Source organism: Rhinoderma darwinii, chromosome 3 (assembly GCF_050947455.1).
Source record: "Rhinoderma darwinii isolate aRhiDar2 chromosome 3, aRhiDar2.hap1, whole genome shotgun sequence".
NCBI classification, from domain to species: Eukaryota; Metazoa; Chordata; class Amphibia; order Anura; family Rhinodermatidae; genus Rhinoderma; species Rhinoderma darwinii.
The window spans coordinates 320,263,061-320,285,993 of record NC_134689.1 but is presented as its reverse complement, the minus strand read 5'-3'; the positions used below and the strand labels follow the sequence as shown (position 1 = coordinate 320,285,993).

Sequence of the window (22,933 nt, the reverse complement as noted above, 5' to 3'; positions counted from 1 at the left end):
TATTCATTGAATAAACTACCTTAAAACAGAACATGAAAATAATTAGCAAATTCTTTTTTTCCTCAATAAGACCTACATAATGAATCAATATCAGCTTAATTTTTTTTATTAAAATCAAAATCCTAGCTCTGGAGAAGCCTATTTATTTAGATGAAATCACAATGGCAATAGGAAGAATGGCTTGTGACAAGGCTCCGGGACCGGATGGCCTGCCAGTAGAAATATTTAACGAGTATGGGGAGGAGCTGGCACTACAGCTGCTGAACAAGTTGACAGACAGTTTTGAATGGGGGAACCTTCGTGACTCACTGTATGAAGCGAACAGGTAATATAGGGAGAATTTCTCCAGCTCACCTTGTAAAAGTTGTTTGTTTTTGTAATGGATAATCCTGGTGCTCGGATCCTCGTGGTGGCTCACGAAAAAAGTATACTTTGAAGGAAAGGATGGTTGGATCCAGCTTTGGTGGAAATAAAAGGAATCTTTTTCCAAGTTTTAATTATTCTTATTAAAAAATAGGGTATTCGATAGCATATATAGTATCTTGCAATGAAGAAAGGAGTAGTGGTAGGTAGCCTACGCGTTTCGGACGGTATCTCCGTCCTTATTCATGGCTTAAGATAAGAACTCTGACTGTGTATGCTGGGTTTAAATGTGTTTAACCACAGGTGTGTGTTTTTGATTGCGTTCCAGGGGTGCCTGGTGTTGGAGCGCAGCCTTGGACCCGCCTCCTGCATTGGCCGGCTCCTGGACTTATGGGCTGAATAACCCGAGAATGGTAAGTATCCATTAAATTGTTTATATATATATATAACAGAAATCTTATAACATGTGTGTATCCACATAGTTTGTTAACATTCTTGAATAAGCGGACGGGTAAAAAAGGCATAGTCTGAATACGCATTATTTGGATTTATATTGCATTGAGTCAGATTGTGTGTGAATGGTGGTTGAGTGAGAAATGTGGAAAAAGAAGAACTGGGTTTTTTTTCTCACGGAAATTGTGAGAATGAATTATTGAAAATTCATAACTAGACTGTTAAAAAGCTTATGTGTCCTGGGAGATACATATTGCTGGTTAAAATCGTATTAAATTGGAAAGTGAGGGTAGTGATATGTTTATACTTGATGGGTATAAATTTATCTTCTGCTTATGTTTTTTATATTATAGAACGTTTTTCTTAGTGATATATACAAGTGGATGAGGCATGCTGTCATGGAAGTTGTAATGGTATATTATGATGGACATGAAAGTATTCATATAGAATGGATAGTGTGTCATGTCTAATTTTTCCTTTTTTTTCCATTCAAACCAGATATTCTATGGTTAATAATAGTGCATGATCTCTCTTTTTAACAGTCTAGTTATGAATTTTCAATAATTCATTCTCACAATTTCCGTGAGAAAAAAAACCCAGTTCTTCTTTTTCCACATTTCTCACTCAACCACCATTCACACACAATCTGACTCAATGCAATATAAATCCAAATAATGCGTATTCAGACTATGCCTTTTTTACCCGTCCGCTTATTCAAGAATGTTAACAAACTATGTGGATACACACATGTTATAAGATTTCTGTTATATATATATATAAACAATTTAATGGATACTTACCATTCTCGGGTTATTCAGCCCATAAGTCCAGGAGCCGGCCAATGCAGGAGGCGGGTCCAAGGCTGCGCTCCAACACCAGGCACCCCTGGAACGCAATCAAAAACACACACCTGTGGTTAAACACATTTAAACCCAGCATACACAGTCAGAGTTCTTATCTTAAGCCATGAATAAGGACGGAGATACCGTCCGAAACGCGTAGGCTACCTACCACTACTCCTTTCTTCATTGCAAGATACTATATATGCTATCGAATACCCTATTTTTTAATAAGAATAATTAAAACTTGGAAAAAGATTCCTTTTATTTCCACCAAAGCTGGATCCAACCATCCTTTCCTTCAATGTATGAAGCGAAGATAGTGGTGTTGCCGAAGGAAGGGAAAGATGTACAATTAGCAGAATCCTGTAGACCTGTATCGTTGCTGTCTTCGGACGTTAAGATTCTGTCTAAAGTTTTGGCACATAGATTATCTAAAGTTGTGAACACGGTGGTACATGGAGATCAAACGGGATTCATGCCTTCAAAGTCGACAGCAGTGAACCTGAGGCGACTATTTCTTAACTTATAGGTGACCCGGATAACCCAACAGGGAGAGCTATTTTGACATTAGATGCGGCTAAAGTCTTTGATTATGTGGAGTGGGGTTACTTGTGGGCAGTCCTGGGGAAAATGGGTTTCGCCCCTAACTTTGTAAAGTGGATTCAGTTGCTATATGTGGCCCCAACAGCTAGAATAAGGGTGAATAGCACGCTATCTGGACAGTTTTAATTGGCTAGAGGGACAAGACAGGGTTGCCCATTGTCGCCGTTGCTGTTCGCTCTGGCAATGGAACCACTGGCATGTGCAGTACGCCAGCATGATTTAATACAGGGATTGAGATATGGTATGGTGGAGGAGCTTGTATAGCTTTGTATGCGGATAATATTTTGCTATTTATGGCAGATACAGACCATACCCTTCCGATAGTGATGGAGATTATTAACTTTTGGGTATTCTCAGGGCTAGTCATAAACTGGGTGAAGTCAGCTATCATGCTGATAGATACGGTGAACATCCCAATTGTGGAAGATTTGGCCCCTATTCCAGTGGTTTCAGAGTTTAAATACCTGAAAGTTAAGGTAACTACGAAAGTGCTAGATTATTTGGCTCTAAATGTTCAGCCCTTATTACCAAAGATAAAGGACATGGTGGAGGCTTGGAATAGGTTGCTGCTTTCCGCTTTGGGGAGGACAAACTTAATAAAAATGATTCTTATGCCGCAGGTGTTCTATATAATTCCTCAGTGTGGATTCCCAAAGGTTAGTTCAGGAGCCTGCATAACCTCTCCCGAGATCTAGTATGGAAAAAGGGGTGCCCATAATAAAATTGGACAAACTTCAATTGCCAAAGAATGAAGTGGGCCTGGCCTTACCAAATACTTGGGTGTACTACCTTGCTGCACAATGCCAGCATTTGTGGGGGTAGGAAGATAGAGATAAGTGGGGGTCTAGCGCAAAAATTCTGTCTTATCTGGGAGGAGGGAGAAGTCCACTAGAGGAATTGGAAACGCATACTTATAAGAGGATGGCGAGAAACAGACCATCTTTACTCCAACTGCATAAAGTATGGTGGCAATGTAAGCAAATACTGGAGGTGGGGACATGTAATAAATACACTCCAATCTGGAAAAATCCCTTTCTGTGGGAATTATACCAATTAGAGGGGATGAATGGCTGGGAACAAAAGGGCATAATCCGGCTGAGTCAGCTGTTTGAAGATGCCAATATTTAATCCTTCCAGCAGCTGAAAGAAGAATTTCAGTTGGAAAATTCTATGTTCTACCAATACTTGCAGATCCGTCATGCAATTCAGACTCAATCCAATTCAGTGGATCTAGAGATTCATGCATTGGGAGTATTGGAATGTATTGTGAAAGCGTACACATCTAAGGGGTTGATTTCATGGGCATATTCTATTTTGCTGTCCAAGCACCTAGGGGATCCTATGGAACCAGTTAAAGAGAAATGGGAGAGAGATGTAGGTCCCATATCCAATGAACACTGTGAAGAAATTGTTGTGTCACGTAGCAAGCTATCTCTGAATGTAGCTTAGAGAAGGGCTCAACTTTTCCGAATACATAGGGTGTATAGAACCACATGGGTTTTTATGAAGATGGGAATCAGAGCTGATGCTAGATTCCCTAGGTGCTCGGAGGAGAAAGCTGAAATTCTGCACATGTTCTGGGCTTGTGGGGCTCTGAGGGACCTGTGAAGAGAGATTTCCGAATTGGTGAGCCGAGTGTATGGCATGCAGCTTCCAATAGACCCGGTAGTGCTGCTTTTGGGATATGTTGGAGATTTGGAGGGGGACTGGTGGGAATTGTTGGCCATTGCTAAGCTGCTATATCTGTTCCGGAAAGGAATAGATAAACACTGGTAGGATGCGCTGCCGCCCTCAATAGACGAGATTATTGTGAACATAAACCACACGGTTCAGATGGAGTATAACATTTATTTAAAAAGGGGGGCTGATAAGAAATTTGTAAAACAATGGGATAGATGGATAAACACTCGGGTATGGCTTCGGGTGAACTACTTGCACTTCGGTCAGTTGCCTAAAGGGAGGGACACTAGTATGGAGGTTTGTGGGGTGGGGGTGAAAGCAAAATTGGGACAGGAAGGGGATGAGACGGCATATGGATGTATATTGCCTGACATTTAACACAAGTGATTAAAGGGACCCAGATGTACACTGTACAACTACTGAGGGAAGAGTTGACAACAATTGGATGGAGAGCTATGACGGAAAAAACAAAATGTCCAAAATCCAACGTTTTTTGGCCGCTTTCTCTGCCTCCCATTGGTCAGAGACAGAAACACCCGAAGAAAGGGCATGACGTTTCTTTTTCCCGCAAGCATTTTTTTCCGCTCGCGGGAAAAAAACGCCTGCGCCTCCCACTTAAATCAATGGGAGGCGTATTCTGGCGTGGTTTCCACATCAAAAAAAAACACGACAAAAAACTCTGTGTGAACAGGGCCTTAGTGTGTTTTGTAAATACTTTCTAAATACTTTTTCAATTCACCCGTGGAGGCACTGCAGTAAAATTACTCTAACTTCTTAAGGTATGTTCACACTGTGCTATATAGTGTGGAATCAATACTGCAGTGAAGGACTGCATTTATACACTAGAAAAAGAATAAAGGGTATGTCCATCTTTCAATACCATTTTACAATTAAATAACATTGTAAATGCCAATACTGACAGTTTAGCTCAGCTAACATAACGCAGTTGGACAGTAAGGTTTTCCAGCATGAGAACACGTTACAGTCTCTGGTACAAAGATGACACTTGCAAATCCCCATAGCATGCTCTGAACAAACATTGAACAAATAAAGAAAGCTGGAAAATTTCCAGTCTCAAGCCTGCAAAATTATGATTTCAGCTCTGGGCTATTATTCTGTATGTAACTCAGGATCAGCACAAGATCAGTTACATAGTTACATAGTTACATAGTTAGTACGGCTGAAAAAAGACACATGTCCATCAAGTTCAACCAAGGGAAGGGAAAAGGGAAGGAAAAATTTCTACACATAGGAGCTAATACTTTTTTGTTCTAGGAAATTATCTAACCCTTTCTTAAAGCCATCTACTGTCCCTGCTGTGACCAGCTCCTGCGGTAGGCTATTCCATAGATTCACAGTTCAGTAATGCAATGTACTTACAAAGTTACTGAACTTTGTATGTAGATCAATTTTTTATATATATATTATATATATATATATATATATATATATATATATATATATATATATATATATATATATACAGTGAAGGAAATAAGTATTTGATCCATTGCTGATTTTGTAAGTTTGCCCACTGTCAAAGACATGAACAGTCTAGAATTTTTAGGCTAGGTTAATTTTACCAGTGAGAGATAGATTATATTTAAAAAAAATAAGAAAATCACATAGTCAAAATTATATATATTTATTTGCATTGTGCACAGAGAAATAAGTGTTTGATCCCTTTGTCAAACAAGACTTAATACTTGGAGGCAAAACCCTTGTTGGCAAGCACAGCAGTCAGACGTTTTTTGTAGTTGATGATGAGGTTTGCACACATGTTAGATGGAATTTTGGCCCACTCCTCTTTGCAGATCATCTGTAAATCATTCAGATTTCGAGGCTGTCGCTTGGCAACTCGGATCTTCAGCTCCCTCCATAAGTTTTCGATGCGATTAAGGTCTGGAGACTGGCTAGGCCACTCCATGACCTTAATGTGCTTCTTTTTGAGCCACTCCTTTGTTGCCTTGGCTGTATGTTTCGGGTCATTGTCGTGCTGGAAGACCCAGCCACGAGTAATTTTTAATGTCCTGGTGGAGGGAAGGAGGTTGTCACTCAGGATTTGACGGTACATGGCTCCATCCATTCTCCCATTGATGCGGTGAAGTAGTCCTGTGCCCTTAGCAGAGAAACACCCCCAAAAACATAATGTTTCCACCTCCATGCTTGACAGTGGGGACAGTGTTCTTTGGGTCATAGGCAGCATTTCTCTTCCTCCAAACACGGCGAGTTGAGTTAATGCCAAAGAGCTCAATTTTAGTCTCATCTGACCACAGCACCTTCTCCCAATCACTCTCAGAATCATCCAGATGTTCATTTGCAAACTTCAGACGGGCCTGTACATGTGCCTTCTTGAGCAGGGGGACCTTGCGGGCACTGCAGGATTTTAATCCATTACGGCGTAATGTGTTACCAATGGTTTTCTTGGTGACTGTGGTCCCAGCTGCCTTGAGATCATTAACAAGTTCCCCCCGTGTAGTTTTCGGCTGAGCTCTCACCTTCCTCAGGATCAAGGATACCCCACGAGGTGAGATTTTGCATGGAGCCCCAGATCGATGTCGATTGACAGTCATTTTGTATGTCTTCCATTTTCTTACTATTGCACCAACAGTTGTCTCCTTCTCACCCAGCTTCTTACTTATGGTTTTGTAGCCCATTCCAGCCTTGTGCAGGTCTATGATCTTGTCCCTGACATCCTTAGAAAGCTCTTTGGTCTTGCCCATGTTGTAGAGGTTAGAGTCAGACTGATTAATTGAGTCTGTGGACAGGAGTCTTTTATACAGGTGACCATGTAAGACAGCTGTCTTTAATGCAGGCACCAAGTTGATTTGGAGCGTGTAACTGGTCTGGAGGAGGCTGAACTCTTAATGGTTGGTAGGGGATCAAATACTTATTTCTCTGTGCACAATGCAAATAAATACCGTATGTATATATATATATATATATATATATATATATATATATATATATATATACTGTAACTTTTAATACACACACATATTCTGCCATTTTGCTTCCGCATTCAGTGTAGTATCCACTTACCTTTATCCCTTGGTCTTCCATGTCATAAAGTATAGAAAATCACGTAATGTGGTAACATATTGTCATATGAGTTCTCAGCAGAATGAAGTCAATCAACAATGTAATATATATATATGTAAAGGTGCAGAATACAGAGGAACATTTAGAAGCGGTTTGTTGCTTAGTATTAAAATTGCACACAGTTAAGTCTCCTATAGGGTGCCAGTCACGCAGTCACGTGTAACGAACTTTGCTGGCTAGCAGCCTATTGGTTCCTCCCATACTATTTTAGATCAGACAGGCTGCCCAGCACAAAGTACACCACACAAAGTACTGACAGATATCCCATTCTCCACAACATCGCAAGGCCAAAATCGATAAACTTGAAGTAATAGTTAAAGGTTTTTCCCCGGGACTTCTATATTGATGGCCTATCTTTAGGAGAGGTCATTAATATCAGATCGGTGGGGGTCCAACTGTGACAACCCCACCGATCAGCTGACTGAAGGGGCCGCAGCGTTCGTCACCATGGCTGCTTAATAGTCTACTAAGCACAGTGCCGTATATCTGTAGCGGCTGTGCAAGGTATTGCAGTTTTAGTCCCAATCACTTGAATAGAACTGGAACTGCAATCCCAAGTACAGAAATGTATGGCATTGCGTCTGGTAAACGATGAAAAGGCTGAGGCAACGAATGCAGTGGCATTTTCAGCCAGCTGATCGGCGGGGGTGCCGGGAGTCAGACCCTCACCAATCTGATATTGATGACCTCCAATAAGAATAAGTCATCAATGAAAAATGTCCTGGACAACCCCTTTAGTATTTTGGAGAAACTACACAAGTTTGCAACACATCAACATGTCATATAACATTGTGGCTTGTTGGCAGAGTGCATGCAAGGAAATTATGTTTTAACTTGCCCATGTATAAGAAAGGCCTCATGCACACGATCACATTGGTTTTGCGGCCTACAAAACTACGGGTCTGTTGCGGTCCATCGGACCACAAAAAAACTTTGTTGTGAATCAGTGTGTCATCAGAACTCACAGATCCACAACACTTCACTGGCATTAGTGAACCCGCAAATCCGGACCGTGAAATTACTTCCTGAGTTTTTGCAGTCCAGATTTGCGGCCCCAGCACGGATGTGTGAAAACCACAGTTGTGTGCATGGGGCCATAGAAATGACTGGGTCCGCAATTTATCCGCAAAATTGCAGATAAACTGTGGCCGCCAAAGCATGGTCCTGTGCAGGAGGCCTAAGTATTGACTTTTATAGCAATTTTGATCCCATTTTCAGTGCTTTGCTTATGATGTCATGTGAAGTTTATGACAACGCAGTTGTGTGCTTATCAATTTACAAACAGAAACAGAAGACTAAAGATGCAAACGTAAAGGACCCAAGAACACAAAGTCTTTTAATGATATAAGCGAAGTAAACTAATCAGTATCTGTCTGGTTGTAAATATGTATTATCTTTCATTCAACTTACTTGGATCTATATTTCTTAATGTATTAGATGCCGGCAGCCGACTGTAAAACTGAGAGGCTCTTAGACTATAGCTTAAAAAAAAATAGTGATGTAAGAATGTAGTCACATTATATTACTGAATACATCTAAAATGGAAACAATGGGTGTAGTTTAAACTGCGAACATCACAACCATGAGACCCCTGATCAGGAGTGTGAATGGAAACTCTGGCAAAAAAAAATATTCTATAGTAATAACTCATTTGGGAATCCTTCAGACTTGCTTCACCGAGCCTGTTTGCTAAACTGCAGCATAAATATGTTCATGAGTGGGTAACTCAGCCGGTTCTCCACACTCACGAAGAGACCTCGCTGTGCCATCCTCACTATTAGTGAAGGGATGATGATGCATTGTATATTGTGACACTAGCACTTTTGCATTATAGCCCTACAGAGGTGAAGATGCTTGTCAGCCATTCATTTCAAAGCATTAATTCTACTATTTTTTTTAGAAGCAAAACTGAAAATTTGCGCATCTATAGAAAGAACTGTCTAACTTAACACCACGTATTGGTTGGCTTACTTTAAAGCATTTATTTTGAGTCAAAATTCTGCATTGCACGTCACCTTATCAAATGAGTCACAAAAAGTGTCTAAAACACGTCAAGTGCACTAGAATTCTTGCTCAATGTGATTAGTAAATATTAGGTGGTGATGAATATGAGTAGGTGGTGCATGACTCAGGGATTCTCTTTATTGCTCTTTAAATCCATGTCCGTTTTGCCCAGAGTGTTCCTGTAACACTGTATTAAGTAATGTGGCTAGAGGGCTACTGGCTGGTTTACTTTTAGTGTGTAAGTTTGAGGCTTCCTTAAGGCCTCGTTTACACGAGCGTGATATACGTGCGTGCGACGCGCGTGCTTTTCACGCGTGTCGTACGCACCTATATTAGTTTATGGGGGCAGTGCAGACAGTCCGTGAGTTTTGCTCAGCGTGGGTGCGCTGAAAAAATCTCAACACAGGTCCTATCTTTGTGCGCTGTTCGCGCATCACGCACCCATTGAAGTCAATGGGTGCGTATAAACCACGCATGCCGCACAGAAACACTTCCGTGCGAACTGCGTGATTCGCGCAACAGCTGTCAAACTCGTGCTTTTCTGTTTACATACATCCAAACGGAGTGTCATAATGATGGCGGCTGCGCGAAAATCACACAGCCATGCATCATACGCTGATGACACACGGAGCTGTTATGTGCCTTTTGCGCACGCAAAACGCAGCGTTTTTTGCGTGCGCAAAACGCACACGCTCGTGTAAATCAGGCCTAACACAAATTTTTTTGCACATCTAAAAAAAAAATCAACTTATTTAGTAGAATGGGACGTGCATTTTTTGTGTCCTATTTACCAAATGGTGTTTTACTACCTGCGTTTTTTTATGTGGCTTTTCTTACATTGCAAATCCGATTCATCTTTGCAACACATGGTCTATTTTGAAAAAAGGTTACAAAAAAAACACAGCACACATTGACACTATTTTGAAGAGGTAAAAAGAAACTTAAAGAGGCTCTGTCACCAGATTATAAGTGCTATCTCCGACATAATCTGATCGGCGCTATAATGTAGATAACAGTGGTTTTTATTTTGAAAAACGATCATTTTGGAGCAAGTTATGAACAATTTTAGATTTATGCTAATTTGTTTCTTAACCCCTTAATGACCAGGCCATTTTGCGCGTTAATGACCAAGGATTATCTTTTGTTTTTTCACGGTCACATTCCAAGAGTCGTAACTTTTTTTTTTTTTATTCCTTCGACATAGCCGTATAAGGGCTTGTTTTTTGCGGGACGAGTTGTATTTTGTAACTGTACCATTTTTAGATGCTTATAATAAATTGATTAACTTTTATTAACTTTATTTTAGGAGAGAATTGAAAATAAGCAGCTATTCCAGCATTAATTTTCACATTATAAATTTACGCCGTTTACTATGCAGTGTAAATAACATGTTAACTTTATTCTATGGGTCGGCACGATTACGGGGATACCAAATATGTAAAGGTTTTATATGTTTTTCTACGTTTGCACAATAAAAAGCCTTTTAGAAAAAAATTACTTGTTTTTGCATCGCCGCATTCTAAGAGACGTAATTTTTTATTTTTCCGTCAATGTGGCCGTATGTGGGCTTGATTTTTGCGGGCCAATGTGTAGTTTTCATTAGTACTATTTTGGGGTACATAGGACTTATAGATTAAATTTTATTTTATTTTTCATGGGGGGAATGGGAGAAAAGAGAGAATTTTGCCGTTGTTTTTTGCGTTTTGTTTGGACGCCGTTCATCCGGCGGTTTAATTAATGTGTTCATTTTATTGGTTAAGTTGTTACGATCGCGGGGATACCATATATGTGCATGTGTTATTTGTTTTGACACTTTTACTAAATAAAATCCCTTTTTGGGCAAAAAAAGTAGTTTTATTTGATTTTGACTGTAATTTTTTTATTTTATTTTTTTTCACAAACTTTATTTAACTGATTTACATTATTTTTTTTAGTCCCACCAGGGGACTTCACTATGCGATCTGTTGATCTGTTGATCGCATATATAATGCTTTGGTATACTTAGCATACCAAAGCATTATTGCCTGTCAGTGTAAAACTGACAGGCAATCTATTAGGTCATGCCACTGGCATGACCTAACAGGCAGATGCTGAAGGCAGACCTAGGGGTCTTTGTTAGGCCCCCGGCTGCCATGGAAACCCGACGGCGACCCGCGACTTCTTTGTGGGGGTGCCGATGGGGTGACAGAGGGAGCTCCCTCCCTCTGTCAAACACATTAGATGTCACTGTCACTATTGACAGCGGCATTTAATGGGTTAAACTGCCGGAATTGGAGCGCACTTCGATTCCGGCAGTTGCAGCAGGAGCCAGGCCGTGGGTACAGTGGCAATACCGCGCCATCACAGGACGGATATATCCGTCCTCCTGCGCGAACTAGCAGCTGCAGAGGACGGATATATCCGTCCTTCTGCGTTAAGGGGTTAATAGACAACTGGGCGTTTTTTTTTTTACTTTTTACCAATTGGGTGTTGTAAAGAGAAGTGTATGATGCTGACCAATCAGCGTCATACACTTCTCATCGTTCCAGCCCAGCTTCTCTCACTGCACACACAGCGTGATTTGGCTGTGAATGACATCACAGCGTGATCTCGCGAGATCACGCTGTGTGCAGTGAAAGAAGCTGGGCTGGAACGATGAGAAGTGTATGACGCTGATTGGTCACTGATTGGTCAGCGTCATACACTCCTCTGTACAACGCCCAGTTGGTAAAAAGTAAAAACACGCCCAGTTGTCTATTAAGAAACTAATTAGCATAAATCTAAAATTGCTCATAACTTGCTCAAAAATGATCGTTTTTCAAAATAAAAACCACTGTTCTCTACATTACAGCGCCGATTAGATTATATAGGAGACAGGGCACTTATAATCTGGTGACAGAACCTCTTTAAGGAGGTTTATGGGAGAAAAAACGCAACTAAATGCTTGAAAAAATGCCAACACCAGCATTGCTGCGATTTATTTAAATTGCCGCTATAAAAAAGAAATAAAAATAAAGATAGTGATTTAACTAATGACAAATGAAAGAACACTTACCTTTCTAATTGTTGTGCAAGTTCCTTAATTGTTTCTTCTAACTTTGCTATCTAAACCGACAAGAAGTTTCCATTTGATCAATGTCATAGGCTTGTATTTAGAGAGAAATACAATGCTTCAATATAAATCTAAGGGTATGTTCACACAGCAACCTTAAAACGTCTGTAAAATACGGAGCTGTTTTCAAGGAAAAACAGCTCCTGATTTTCAGCCGTTTTTTATGCATCAAGCGTATTTTGATGTGTTTCTTACAGCTGTTTTTAGAGCTTTTTTTCTTTTGAGACAATGAAAATCGGCTCCAAAAATGGCTCAAGAAGTTACATGAACTTCTTTTTTGCGGGACTTTTTTTTTATGCACCGTTTTTACAAACGGCCGAGTAAAAAACCGTCCGTCTGAACGAAACGCAGTTTTTCTCATTGAAATCAATGGGCAGATGTTTGGAGGCGTTCATCCTCTGTTTTTTTAGCCATTTTTCGGGGCATTTACAGCCCAAAAAACGGCTGAAAATAGGCCGTGTGAACATACCCTCAATGTTACAACACCAGCTCTGGAAGAAATAATCAGGGTCCAGTCACACGCATGGATGGATTTCTGCAAGTACAATTCAGATGAACTGATTTTCAGTCGTAGAAATTTCTGCTAAAAAAATCTGCTGCATGTGAGGGTGCATGGCCCCATGCACACGACCGTGCCCGTAATCCCAATCCATGATTACAGGCATGGCCGGCCACTGACAACCACCCACATTTGCGGACAGTGCTCCCATATAAAGTATGGGAGCACGGTCTGTAAAAAGCTAAAAATAGGACATGTCCTATCTTTTGCGCAGGGGTGTAGCTAGGGGGGCAGGCGGGGCATGTGCCCCGAGCGCAACTTAGAGGGGGGTGCCAGCGCCACCTCCTCCTGCACTATAATTGTACCTGTGTCTATAGGACACAGGTACAATTAGAAGCAATGAATAGCCGGGTACGTTCCGTTCCCGGCTATTCAGCTCCTTTGTATCAGAGAAGCGCTATCGCGCTTCCGTCGATGAAAGGCGCTGAGTGACAGGGAAAGTCATCCTGCCCAGCCAATCAGCGCCTTTCATAGACGCTTCGTTCAACCCCCAGGAGACCTGCGCAGAAGAGAGCAGGTCTCCATGGCTGCCGGACGGCGTGGGAGCGGGATTAAGGTGAGTTTAAATAGTTTATTTTATTGTAATAAAAAGTATGCAGCATTATCTACAAGGGGGGCTTCATCTACAGGGGGGGCTTTATCTACGGGGGGGCTTTATTTACAGGGGGGCTTTATTTACAGGGGGGGCTTTATCTACGGGGGGGCTTTATCTACGGGGGGGCTTTATCTACAGAAGGGGGGCTTTATCTACAGGGGGGGCTTTATCTACAGGGGGGCTTTATCTGCAAGGGGGGGCTTTATCTACAAGGGGGGGGCTTTATCTACAGGTGGGCTATATCTACAAGGGGGGGCTTTATCTACAGGGGGGGCTATATCTACAAGGGAGGGCTTTATCTACAAAGGGGGGCTTTATCTACAGGGGGGCTATATACTGGGTTGGGCTATCTATGGAGCACCATATACAGGGGGGCTTTATCTACGTGTGGCTTTATCTACAGGGGGGCTTTATCTACAAGGGGGGCTTTATCTACAAGGGGGGCTATATCTACAAGGGGGGCTATATCTACAAGGGGGGCTATATCTACAAGGGGGGCTTTATCTACAAAGGGGTGCTTTATCTACAGGGGGGCTATATACTGGGTTGGGCTATCTATGGAGCACCATATACAGGGGTGGACTATATCTACAGGGGAGCTATATACAGGGGTGGGCTATAGCTACAGGGGGGCTATATACAGGGTGGGCTATCTATGGAGCACTATATACAGGGGTGGGCTATATCTACAGGGGGGCTATATACAGGGGTGGGCTATCTATGGAGCACTATATACAGGGGTGGGCTATATCTACAGGGGGCTATATACAGGGGTGGGCTATCTATGGAGCACTATATACAGGGGTGGGCTATATCTACAGGGGTGGGCTATATCTACAGGGGGGCTATATACAGGGGTGGGCTATCTATGGAGCACTATATACAGGGTTGGGCTATAGCTACAGGGGGGCTATATACAGGGGTGGGCTATATCGACAGGGGGGCTATATACAGGGGTGGGCTATCTATGGAGCACTATATACAGGGGTGGGCTATATCTACAGGGGGGCTATATACAGGGGTGGGATATCTATGGAGCACTATATACAGTGTTGGGCTATATCTACAGGGGGCTATATACAGGGGTGGGCTATCTGTGGAGCACTATATACAGGGGTGGGTTATCTATGGAGCACTATATACAGGGTTGGGCTATATCTACAGGGGGCTATATACAGGAGTGGGCTATCTATGGAGCACTATATACAGGGTTGGGCTATATCTACAGGGGGCTATATACAGGAGTGGGCTATCTATGGAGCACTATATACAGGGGTGGGCTATATCTACAGGGGGGCTATATACAGGGGTGGGCTATCTATGGAGCACTATATACAGGGGTGGGCTATATCTACAGGGGGCTATATACAGGGGTGGGCTATTTGTGTAGCACTATATACATGGGTGGGCTATCTGTGGAGCACTATATACAGGGTTGGACTATATGTGGAGCACTATCTACAGGGTGGGCTATATCTACAGGGGTGGGCTATATCTACAGGGGGGCTATATACAGGGGTGGGCTATCTGTGGAGCACTATAGGGGGAGCTATTTGTGGGACACTATATACAGGGGTGGGCTATACGGGGCACTATCTACAGGGGGCTCTATCTACAGGGGGCATGGTGTGTGTGTGTGGGACATGGTGTATGGTGCTATTATAATTAGAGGTGCAGTGTATGGCGCTATTATATTTAGGGGTGTAGTGTGTGGTATAATGAGAACTTTATCTTTATTTATAGGTGTAGAAATATTGGAAAAGTGAGAAGCTGAAGACATCTGAGCGGCAAACTGCAGAAAAGGACTGTGACCGGGAGAAGTCATCATAGAGGTCTGGACCGGATGGAGAAAAAGAACTAGAATCTGAGACGTCACCGATGAGTCACTTAATGTAAATGTTCACTCTGCCTCTAATCAGCACTGTAGTCACTGTATGATCTGCAGCGAGATGATGGGTGGTGTGATTATGATATGATTTATTTTTTGTGAAACAGCATCTTCCAGCATATCCTTACCATTGTTCGGGCCATGCTGGCAGCTGTAGTTTTACGCCGTACATACCTATATGGCAGGGGTTGCACTAAATTGAGCTGCATTTGTTCTGGGGCTGTATTTATGTACTGAGCTTGGTTATGGTGTTGTGTATAGAACTATATTGCTTGTAAAATGTACAAATGTTTTTATGCTCGAGCTACATAAAAAGAAATGTGGACAAGAAATGACACGTCATTGATTGGTAGAGAAAACAAACACGGCGAGGGGGAAGGAGATGTCGGGAAAGAGGTTGGGGGGGCGCCAAAATGAATCTTTGCCCTGGGTGCTGGAGAACCTAGCTACGCCTCTGTTTTGCGGAGCCCTTCTATACACTAGAAAAATAGACGGGAAGGTGTCCGTGGGCAATAGAAGTGAATGGGTCCATAATTACGGACGAAATCTATGGTCGTGTATATGGGGCCTAAGGACTTGTTCACACAATGTAGATTTGCTTCAAATTTTGCATGCCTTTTTTAAGCCAAAAACAGAATTGGATCCAGGAGAGCAGACCTATAAGGCCTTTCTTTATAGATTTCTTCTGTTTATGTTCCGTTCTTGATTTTGACTTAAAGAGGCTCTGTCACCAGTTTTTTGCTTCTCTATCTCCTGCTTTGATGCTGATAACTACTATGTTGTTGTTTTTTTAAAAACTTTTATTATTGACAAAGTTCTGATCATTTTTAGATATATGCAAATTTTTTCTAAATGCCCAACTGGGCGGGTTTTTTTTTTCGTTTAACCAAGTGGGCATTGTAAAGAAAAGTGTACAGCTGGAGGTGATGTTTGGTCATTCTCCTGTCGCTCCGGTGAAGGAAATGCGGGAGGAGGTCCCGTCACAGTGTGAACTCGCGAGATCACGCTGTGCTGTGAATAAATCTGGGCATAAATTAAGAGAAGTGTATGACGCTGATTGGTCAGCATCATACACTTTTTATTTTACAACGTCCACTTAAAATAAATAAAACGTCCAGTTCGGCATTTAGAAAAAATTAGCATAAATCTAAAAATGATCAGAACTTTGTCAATAATAAACGTTTTTTAAAAAAAAAAAAAAAACAACACAGTAGTTATCAGCATCAAAGCGTTTATTAGATTAGGTAGGAGATAGAGAAGTATTAGGCCCCATGCACACAAACGTGTTTTTGCGGCCGAAATTCAGCCGCAAATCTGCGGGTGAATTGCAGTCCCATTAATTCATATGGGTCCATGCACACGACCCGTGGTTTCCACGGTCCATGCGTTGCCCAGGATCCTGGACCGCAAAAAGATAGGATATGTCTTATTATGGCCGTGTTTTGCGGTCCAGGCTCATAGAAATGAATGCACGCGGCCATGTGAACGGCCCGCAATTTGCGGGCGGCCTGCTGGTGACACTCCGTGGACGTCTGAGCATAAGATCATTGTCGTGAACACCACTACTGTCATGTGCATGAGGCCTTAAACTAGTGACAGAGCTGCTTTAAAAACATACACGCAAAATCTGCACTGTGTGAACAAGGCCTCATAGATCTAATTGACAGTATTTGGAAGCCAAAACCAGGAGTGACACATGTGTACCTTGTTTGTATTTTTGACCCAATCCTTGTTTTGGCTTACAAATACTGAAGCAAACTACTGACCTAAATGTGTGAAAGTGTCCTAAGAAAAAGATAAAGCAAATTGAAGTAAGTTATACTCAGAGGCGTAGTTAGGGGTTTAGCACACGGGGGTGAAACATATCTGAGTGGGCCCCAACCCAGCAGGCCCCCCCAATGTAATTTTACAACTGCAGAGGCATATCCTAATCATAGTGGTTATCATTGTGAATGAGCAGGAGTGCTGTACTGTATACGCTGCTATATTATGCATGATAATTAAAAGTTTGAGAGGAGTATAAAAGGCTGTCTTAAGTACATTACACCTGTATAGCCTAGTTTAAATGCTATCTACTACATTATGCAAAACAGTAGAAAAGAAGGGGACTATTACATTAAGAATGATTAACAGGAGAAGACACGGCAGCCGTCTCAATATCAGAGACACATCCTAATCTATAGAAGTTTAATGGCCGACTATAATACCAGTTCAGTGGTATATCAAAAGGAGATACACATCCAAACCAACTTGATACTTGAAAGCAGTAGACTAGCCAAACTGATGCTCTGCCTGGGGACTCCCGTGCTGCTGCCGACGTCACTGCCCATATATGGACAGTGACAGTGACGTTGGCAGCAGAGATGGAGTCCCTGGGCAGAGCATCAGCCGATGCTCTGCTCCGGAACACCAGCTATAGAAAACCCCAGAAGTCTCTGTCCATATATGGACAGTGACGTCGGCAGCAGTAGTTGAGTCCTCGAACAGAGAATCAGCTGATGCTCTGCTCGGGGACTGCAGCAATAGGAAACCCCTGAAGTCACTGACCAAATGTTGGGAGCAGTGCTGGAGTCCCGAGCAAAGCGCTAGCTGATGCTCTGCTCGGGGACTCCAGCAATAGGCAGTGTGACAGCCCCTTGCATTTATGCCATTGATAACACGCCGACATGAACAGCACAGGAAGCAAGCCCTCAGAACACGGCCGTAATAAGGCTTGCCCGTTCTTTCTGCGGTCAGGGCTCTGGGGCCATGCACGGACTGTGAAAACCACGTTCGTGTGCATGGCCCAATAGGAATGAATGGGGCCGCAATTCTCCCGTGGATTTTCGGGGGAATTGCGGCCGCAAAAGCACTTTCGTGTGCATGGGGCCTTAGTGGTGGGGTCTCGTATGGGGTGGTTACGCTATTTTGAGATGAGTTGTTCTGTTAACCCTTAGGTATTTCAACATCTTACCTAACTGATAGTTTCTCCGTATATGACCTTTTTTATCCGTTATATATATATATATATATATATATTTTTTGATACCATGTATTGTTGATATTTATCATGTAATAAAGATTTCTATTTTTTTACAATACTTGGGAGTTATATATATTTCTTTGGGCGCTGTCACTATGACATGTCATAAGTTTGTTGAACGTTTAGTTACCCTTTAACCCCTTCCCGCTCCTGGACGTACTATTAGGTCATGGTAACCATAGCGTTCGCGCTCCATGACCTAATAGTACGTCTCGGGAGTAACGGCCATTTCGGCCGTCCTCCCGACACATACAGGAGCTGTGACAGCTGCTGTCTCGTACAGCAGCTGTGTCCCCGCTGATTAACCCCTTAAAAGCTGCGTTCAATAGAGATCGCGACTTTTTAGGGGTTAAGCTACCATCGCCGGCCTGCTACACGATAGCGGCCGGCGATGGTGACTATGGCAACCGGACACCAAACAATGGCGTCCGGCTATGCCATCAACGGAATGCCTTAAGGGGTGTAATTTTTAAAACGGGGTCAGTTCTCAGAGGCTTCAACTGTACTGGTACCTCAGGGGCTTCTGCATACATGACTTTGCACCCGAAAATCCCCAGTAGGCCAAATTATGGTGCTTTCCTTCTGAGCCCTCCCATGGGCCCAAACGGCAGTTTATCACCAAAATGGGTGTTGCCGCACTCAGGACAAATTGGGCAACAAAATGGGGTATTTTATTTTTTGTGAAAATAAGACATTTTGAGCTAAAACTACATATTATTGGGAAAAAATTTTTTTTTTAATATTCCCAGCCCAATTCAAATAAGTTCTATGAAGAAACTATGGGGTCTAAATGGTCACATTACCCATCAATTAATTCCTTGAGGGGTGTAGTTTCCAAAATGGAATCACTTCTGGTGGGTTTCCATTGCTTTGATACCTCTGGGGCTCTGCAAATGCGACATGGCACCCGAAAACCAATACAACAAAATCTGCACTCCAAAGAACACACAGCGCTCCTTCCCTTCTGAGGCCTCCCATGGGCTCAAATGGCAGTTTATCGCCACAAATGGGGTATTGCTGCACTCAGGAGAAATTGGGCAACAAAATGGTGTATTTTGTTCCCTGTGAAAATAAGAAATTTTGATAAAAAATTACATGTTATTGGAAAAAATGACATTTTTTTAATTTCACAGCCCAATTCAAATAGGTGCTGTAAAAAAAACTATGCGGTCAAGATGGTAACAACAACCATAAATGAATTCCTTGAGGGGTGTAGTTTCCGAAATAGGGTCACTTTTGTGGGATTCCTACTGTTTTGGCACCTCAACACCTCTTCAAACCTGGCATGCTGCCTAAAATATATTCTAATAAAAAAGAGGCTTCAAAATGTACTAGGTCCTTCTTTGCTTTTGGGGCTTGTGTTTTAGTCCACGAGCACCTACAGCCACACGTGGGACATTTCTAAAAACTGCAGAATCTGGACAATACATATTTAGTAGTGTTTCTCTGGTAAAACCTTCTGTGTTATAGAAAAAAATTGAATACAATTCAAATTCAGCAAGAAAAATTACATTTGCAAATTTCCCCTCTACTTTGCTTTAATTTCTGTGAAATGCCTAAAGGGTTAAATAAACTTTCTAAATGCTGTTTTGAATACTTTGAGGGGTCTAGTTTTCAAAATAGGGTGTTTATGGGGGTTTCTAATACATAGGCCCCTCAAAGCCACTTCAGAACTCAAGAGGTACCTTAAAAAAAAGGCTTTTGAAATTTTCTTAAAAATATGAGAAATTGCTGTTTATGTTCTAAGCCTTGTAACGTCCAAGAAAAATAAAAGAATGTTCAGAAAACGATGCCAATCTAAAGTAGACATATGGGAAATGTGAATTAGTAACTATTTTGCATGGTATAACCGTCTGTTTTACAAGCAGATGCATTTAAATTCTGAAAAATGCTATTTTTTATAGATTTTCTCTACATTTTGCAATTTTTCACCAATAAACACTGAATATATCGTCCAAATTTTACCACTAACATAAAGCCCAATGTGTCACGAGAAAACAATCTCAGAATCGCTTGGATAGGTTTAAGCATTCCGACGTTATTACCACATAAAGTGAAATATGTCAGATTTGAAAAATGGGCTCTGAGCCTTAAGGCCAAAACAAGGCTGCGTCCTTAAGGGGTTAAAATATGGCGACACAAAAACAAATCATTTTGAAAAAAAAAGTGTTTTTACTGTGTGAGGTATGCACTCGACCGTAGAATTTGTCAGTAATTGCGGTCCGCAATTACAGACATAACATAATAACTTATACAGCTATGTTGAAGTAAAAATAAAAAATGTATAGCTCTTGGAATGCGACGATGGAAGAACTTAAAAAATTGCTTGGTCATTAAGGTTTAAAATAGGCACAAAACATGACATAAACATAACAAAACTTTATCACACTCTAAAAACTTTAACCACATTGTATAAAGTGACACTGTGGTAAAATACTGCAATAGTAAGGATACAATAAATATGGTACACGTGAATAGCTCTTTTGTTCATCTTCTTTCAGCTGTGTGTTTGATAGTACTTACCTTTCTTTTGTAATGTGCGACTAGTCGATGCCTATGGCTCCCTTGAAATTCTACAACCTGCAAATGAGTATACACATAAGGCCTTATTCACACGAACGTATTTCTCTGTTTTAACAAGAGACAGCACTTGGATCCACAACAGTGTGTGTCCGTGTTGAGAAACTCACAGCATGCCTTAGGGTCAGTAAATACTGCGGATTTTCCACAACGTATTTAGTTGCGGAAAATCCGCAGCATAATACAGTAGCAGCAAAGTGGATGAGATTTGAACAAATCTCATCCACACGCTGTGTAAATGCTGAGCGGAAAAAACGCTCAGAAATTTACCTGCGGTGCGGTTTTTTAATTCGCAGCATGTCAATTGTATTTGCGTAATCGCTGCTTATTTGTTGCGTGTTTTTCCCATTGAATTCAATGGAAGGTAAAACCTGCAACAAATAGCAGTTGTTGCGTTTTTAGCAGCAGAAAAGCAGCAATTCCGCCGCAAAACCTGCAACTCAGGAAAATAGGATCTAAGCGATGCGGAAAAATAAGTTCTTTATGCTGTAAAAGCAACAGAAAAGGGTGTCTAAGTGATCATGTGACCGTCCTGTGGGTGTTGTCAATGGGTTGGGACAAAATTGTGACAAATATGACGTTAATACAGCTGCTTTTGGGTTTTTTTGTGGAAGAGTAAAACAGATGAAATAAGGACGTAAAAAATGGACACACGGACTGATAAAAACGTCCGTGTTTTGCTGGCATAAATTGTGTATGTCAGACATGTTTGTGTGAATTAGACGTAAGAATGACCTACAATTATTATTAAAAATTATTGAAAAGCAGATGTCTTCCTGAAGCTCAAACCTAGTTCTTAGTCAGGTAATAAGACCTAGTGTTGCATCCTATTCTTCTAAATTGTGCCAGCCATAGTACTCATATATATAAAAAAAACTTTGAATAAAACACATGTATATCTTCTATGCACTGCCAGCTACTACACTAAGGCAAAAACCAGGGGTAGATCCTAGATCGAGAAAAAGTATAAAGGAAAAACTTATTCTAATCCTTATTTCATCCAATTATGGTTTTGTCTAAAATAAAACTTCTCCAAAACTTCACTGTGTGAACAAGGCCTTCAGCTCTGTTCATATCTGCGTTGGTCATTTCTGTTGTTCTGCTTCATCATAGGAACAAAACAACAAAAACAATGTCTGTGACAGATCATAACGGCGCCCAACGGAACCCATTGTCTTTAATGGGTTCTGTCGGGTTTCCATCATGGTTTCCGTCATGTTGCCGGACAAAATAGCGCGGCATGCTGTACGATTTTGTCTGAGATTTTTTATGGAATCTGCAACTAATGTAATCATCTCATCCTGTGCCATTAACTGGAGAAAGTTGTCAGGCAGTAGGCATGAGATTGGGGTGTCAAAAGCCACAAAAAAATGATATGCAAAGTCAAAGCTGTCCAGTATTTTTGACAGCAAGAATAGTGCAGTCTGCAGTGCTATTTTTGCAGTAATAGGGCCTGTCAGTCGATCTGTTTAAAATTGGATCGATCATAAATGTAATGTTCCCTGACTGGTATTGTTAATTACTAAAAAATTGAATTTACATGTTAAAATTATTTATATGACTAAAATAATCAATTGTTACTTACTTGTGTAAACTCTTTTGAAAACTTTTTGCAGAGGACATTTATATCCATAAACAACATTTTTATATCAGGATGTGTCTGTGAAGACAAAAATAGGCATTAAGAGCTAATATAAGGCCACGATTACACGTGCAGTTTTGATGCAGTTTTTGGCTCCGTTTTTTTTAGCCAAACACAAGAGTGGACACAAAAGAGGAGAAGTATCAGTCTTTTCTTTATACCTTTCTTTCCTTTTGGATTCATTTGTGACTTTGGCTAAAAAAAACTGAGCCAAAAACTGCATGATCCTGTCCCAATACTCTTCTGGCAGTGGCTAAAGACTTGTTGCGTGACAGCTGTCCCATAAATTGTGTGCGCCTCCTTCAAGCACAACTTACGGTCAACTGTTTTAAAGGGAACCTGTCACATTGACAATGCAGTATGTTAAAGAGCAGGCGAAGGTGCGCAGATCGATACATATTAAGATTCAGTCTAACTTGTAATTTATTCATTTAACCTCTGCTCATTTTGGGCTTAGGAGTCCAGTGGGTGGTCCTAATCACTGATTGACAGCTATCTCTGTGTTCACA

The 22,933-nt window shown here is 41.4% G+C and overlaps 1 protein-coding gene across 3 annotated transcripts in view; it reads right to left on the bottom strand.

The window, feature by feature from the left end:
• Positions 1 to 22,933, bottom strand: part of RNF212 (ring finger protein 212) — a 68,487-nt gene that overhangs the window by 28,156 nt on the left and 17,398 nt on the right. For all 3 annotated transcript variants that reach the window (XM_075858250.1, XM_075858249.1, XM_075858247.1), the window contains exons 4-7: positions 22,368 to 22,442; positions 20,726 to 20,782; positions 12,082 to 12,131; positions 8,454 to 8,524 (exon numbers count right to left, since the gene is read on the bottom strand). In XM_075858250.1, the coding sequence (XP_075714365.1) occupies positions 8,454 to 8,524; positions 12,082 to 12,131; positions 20,726 to 20,782; positions 22,368 to 22,442 (253 nt within the window). The remainder of the gene's footprint in view (positions 1 to 8,453; positions 8,525 to 12,081; positions 12,132 to 20,725; positions 20,783 to 22,367; positions 22,443 to 22,933) is intronic.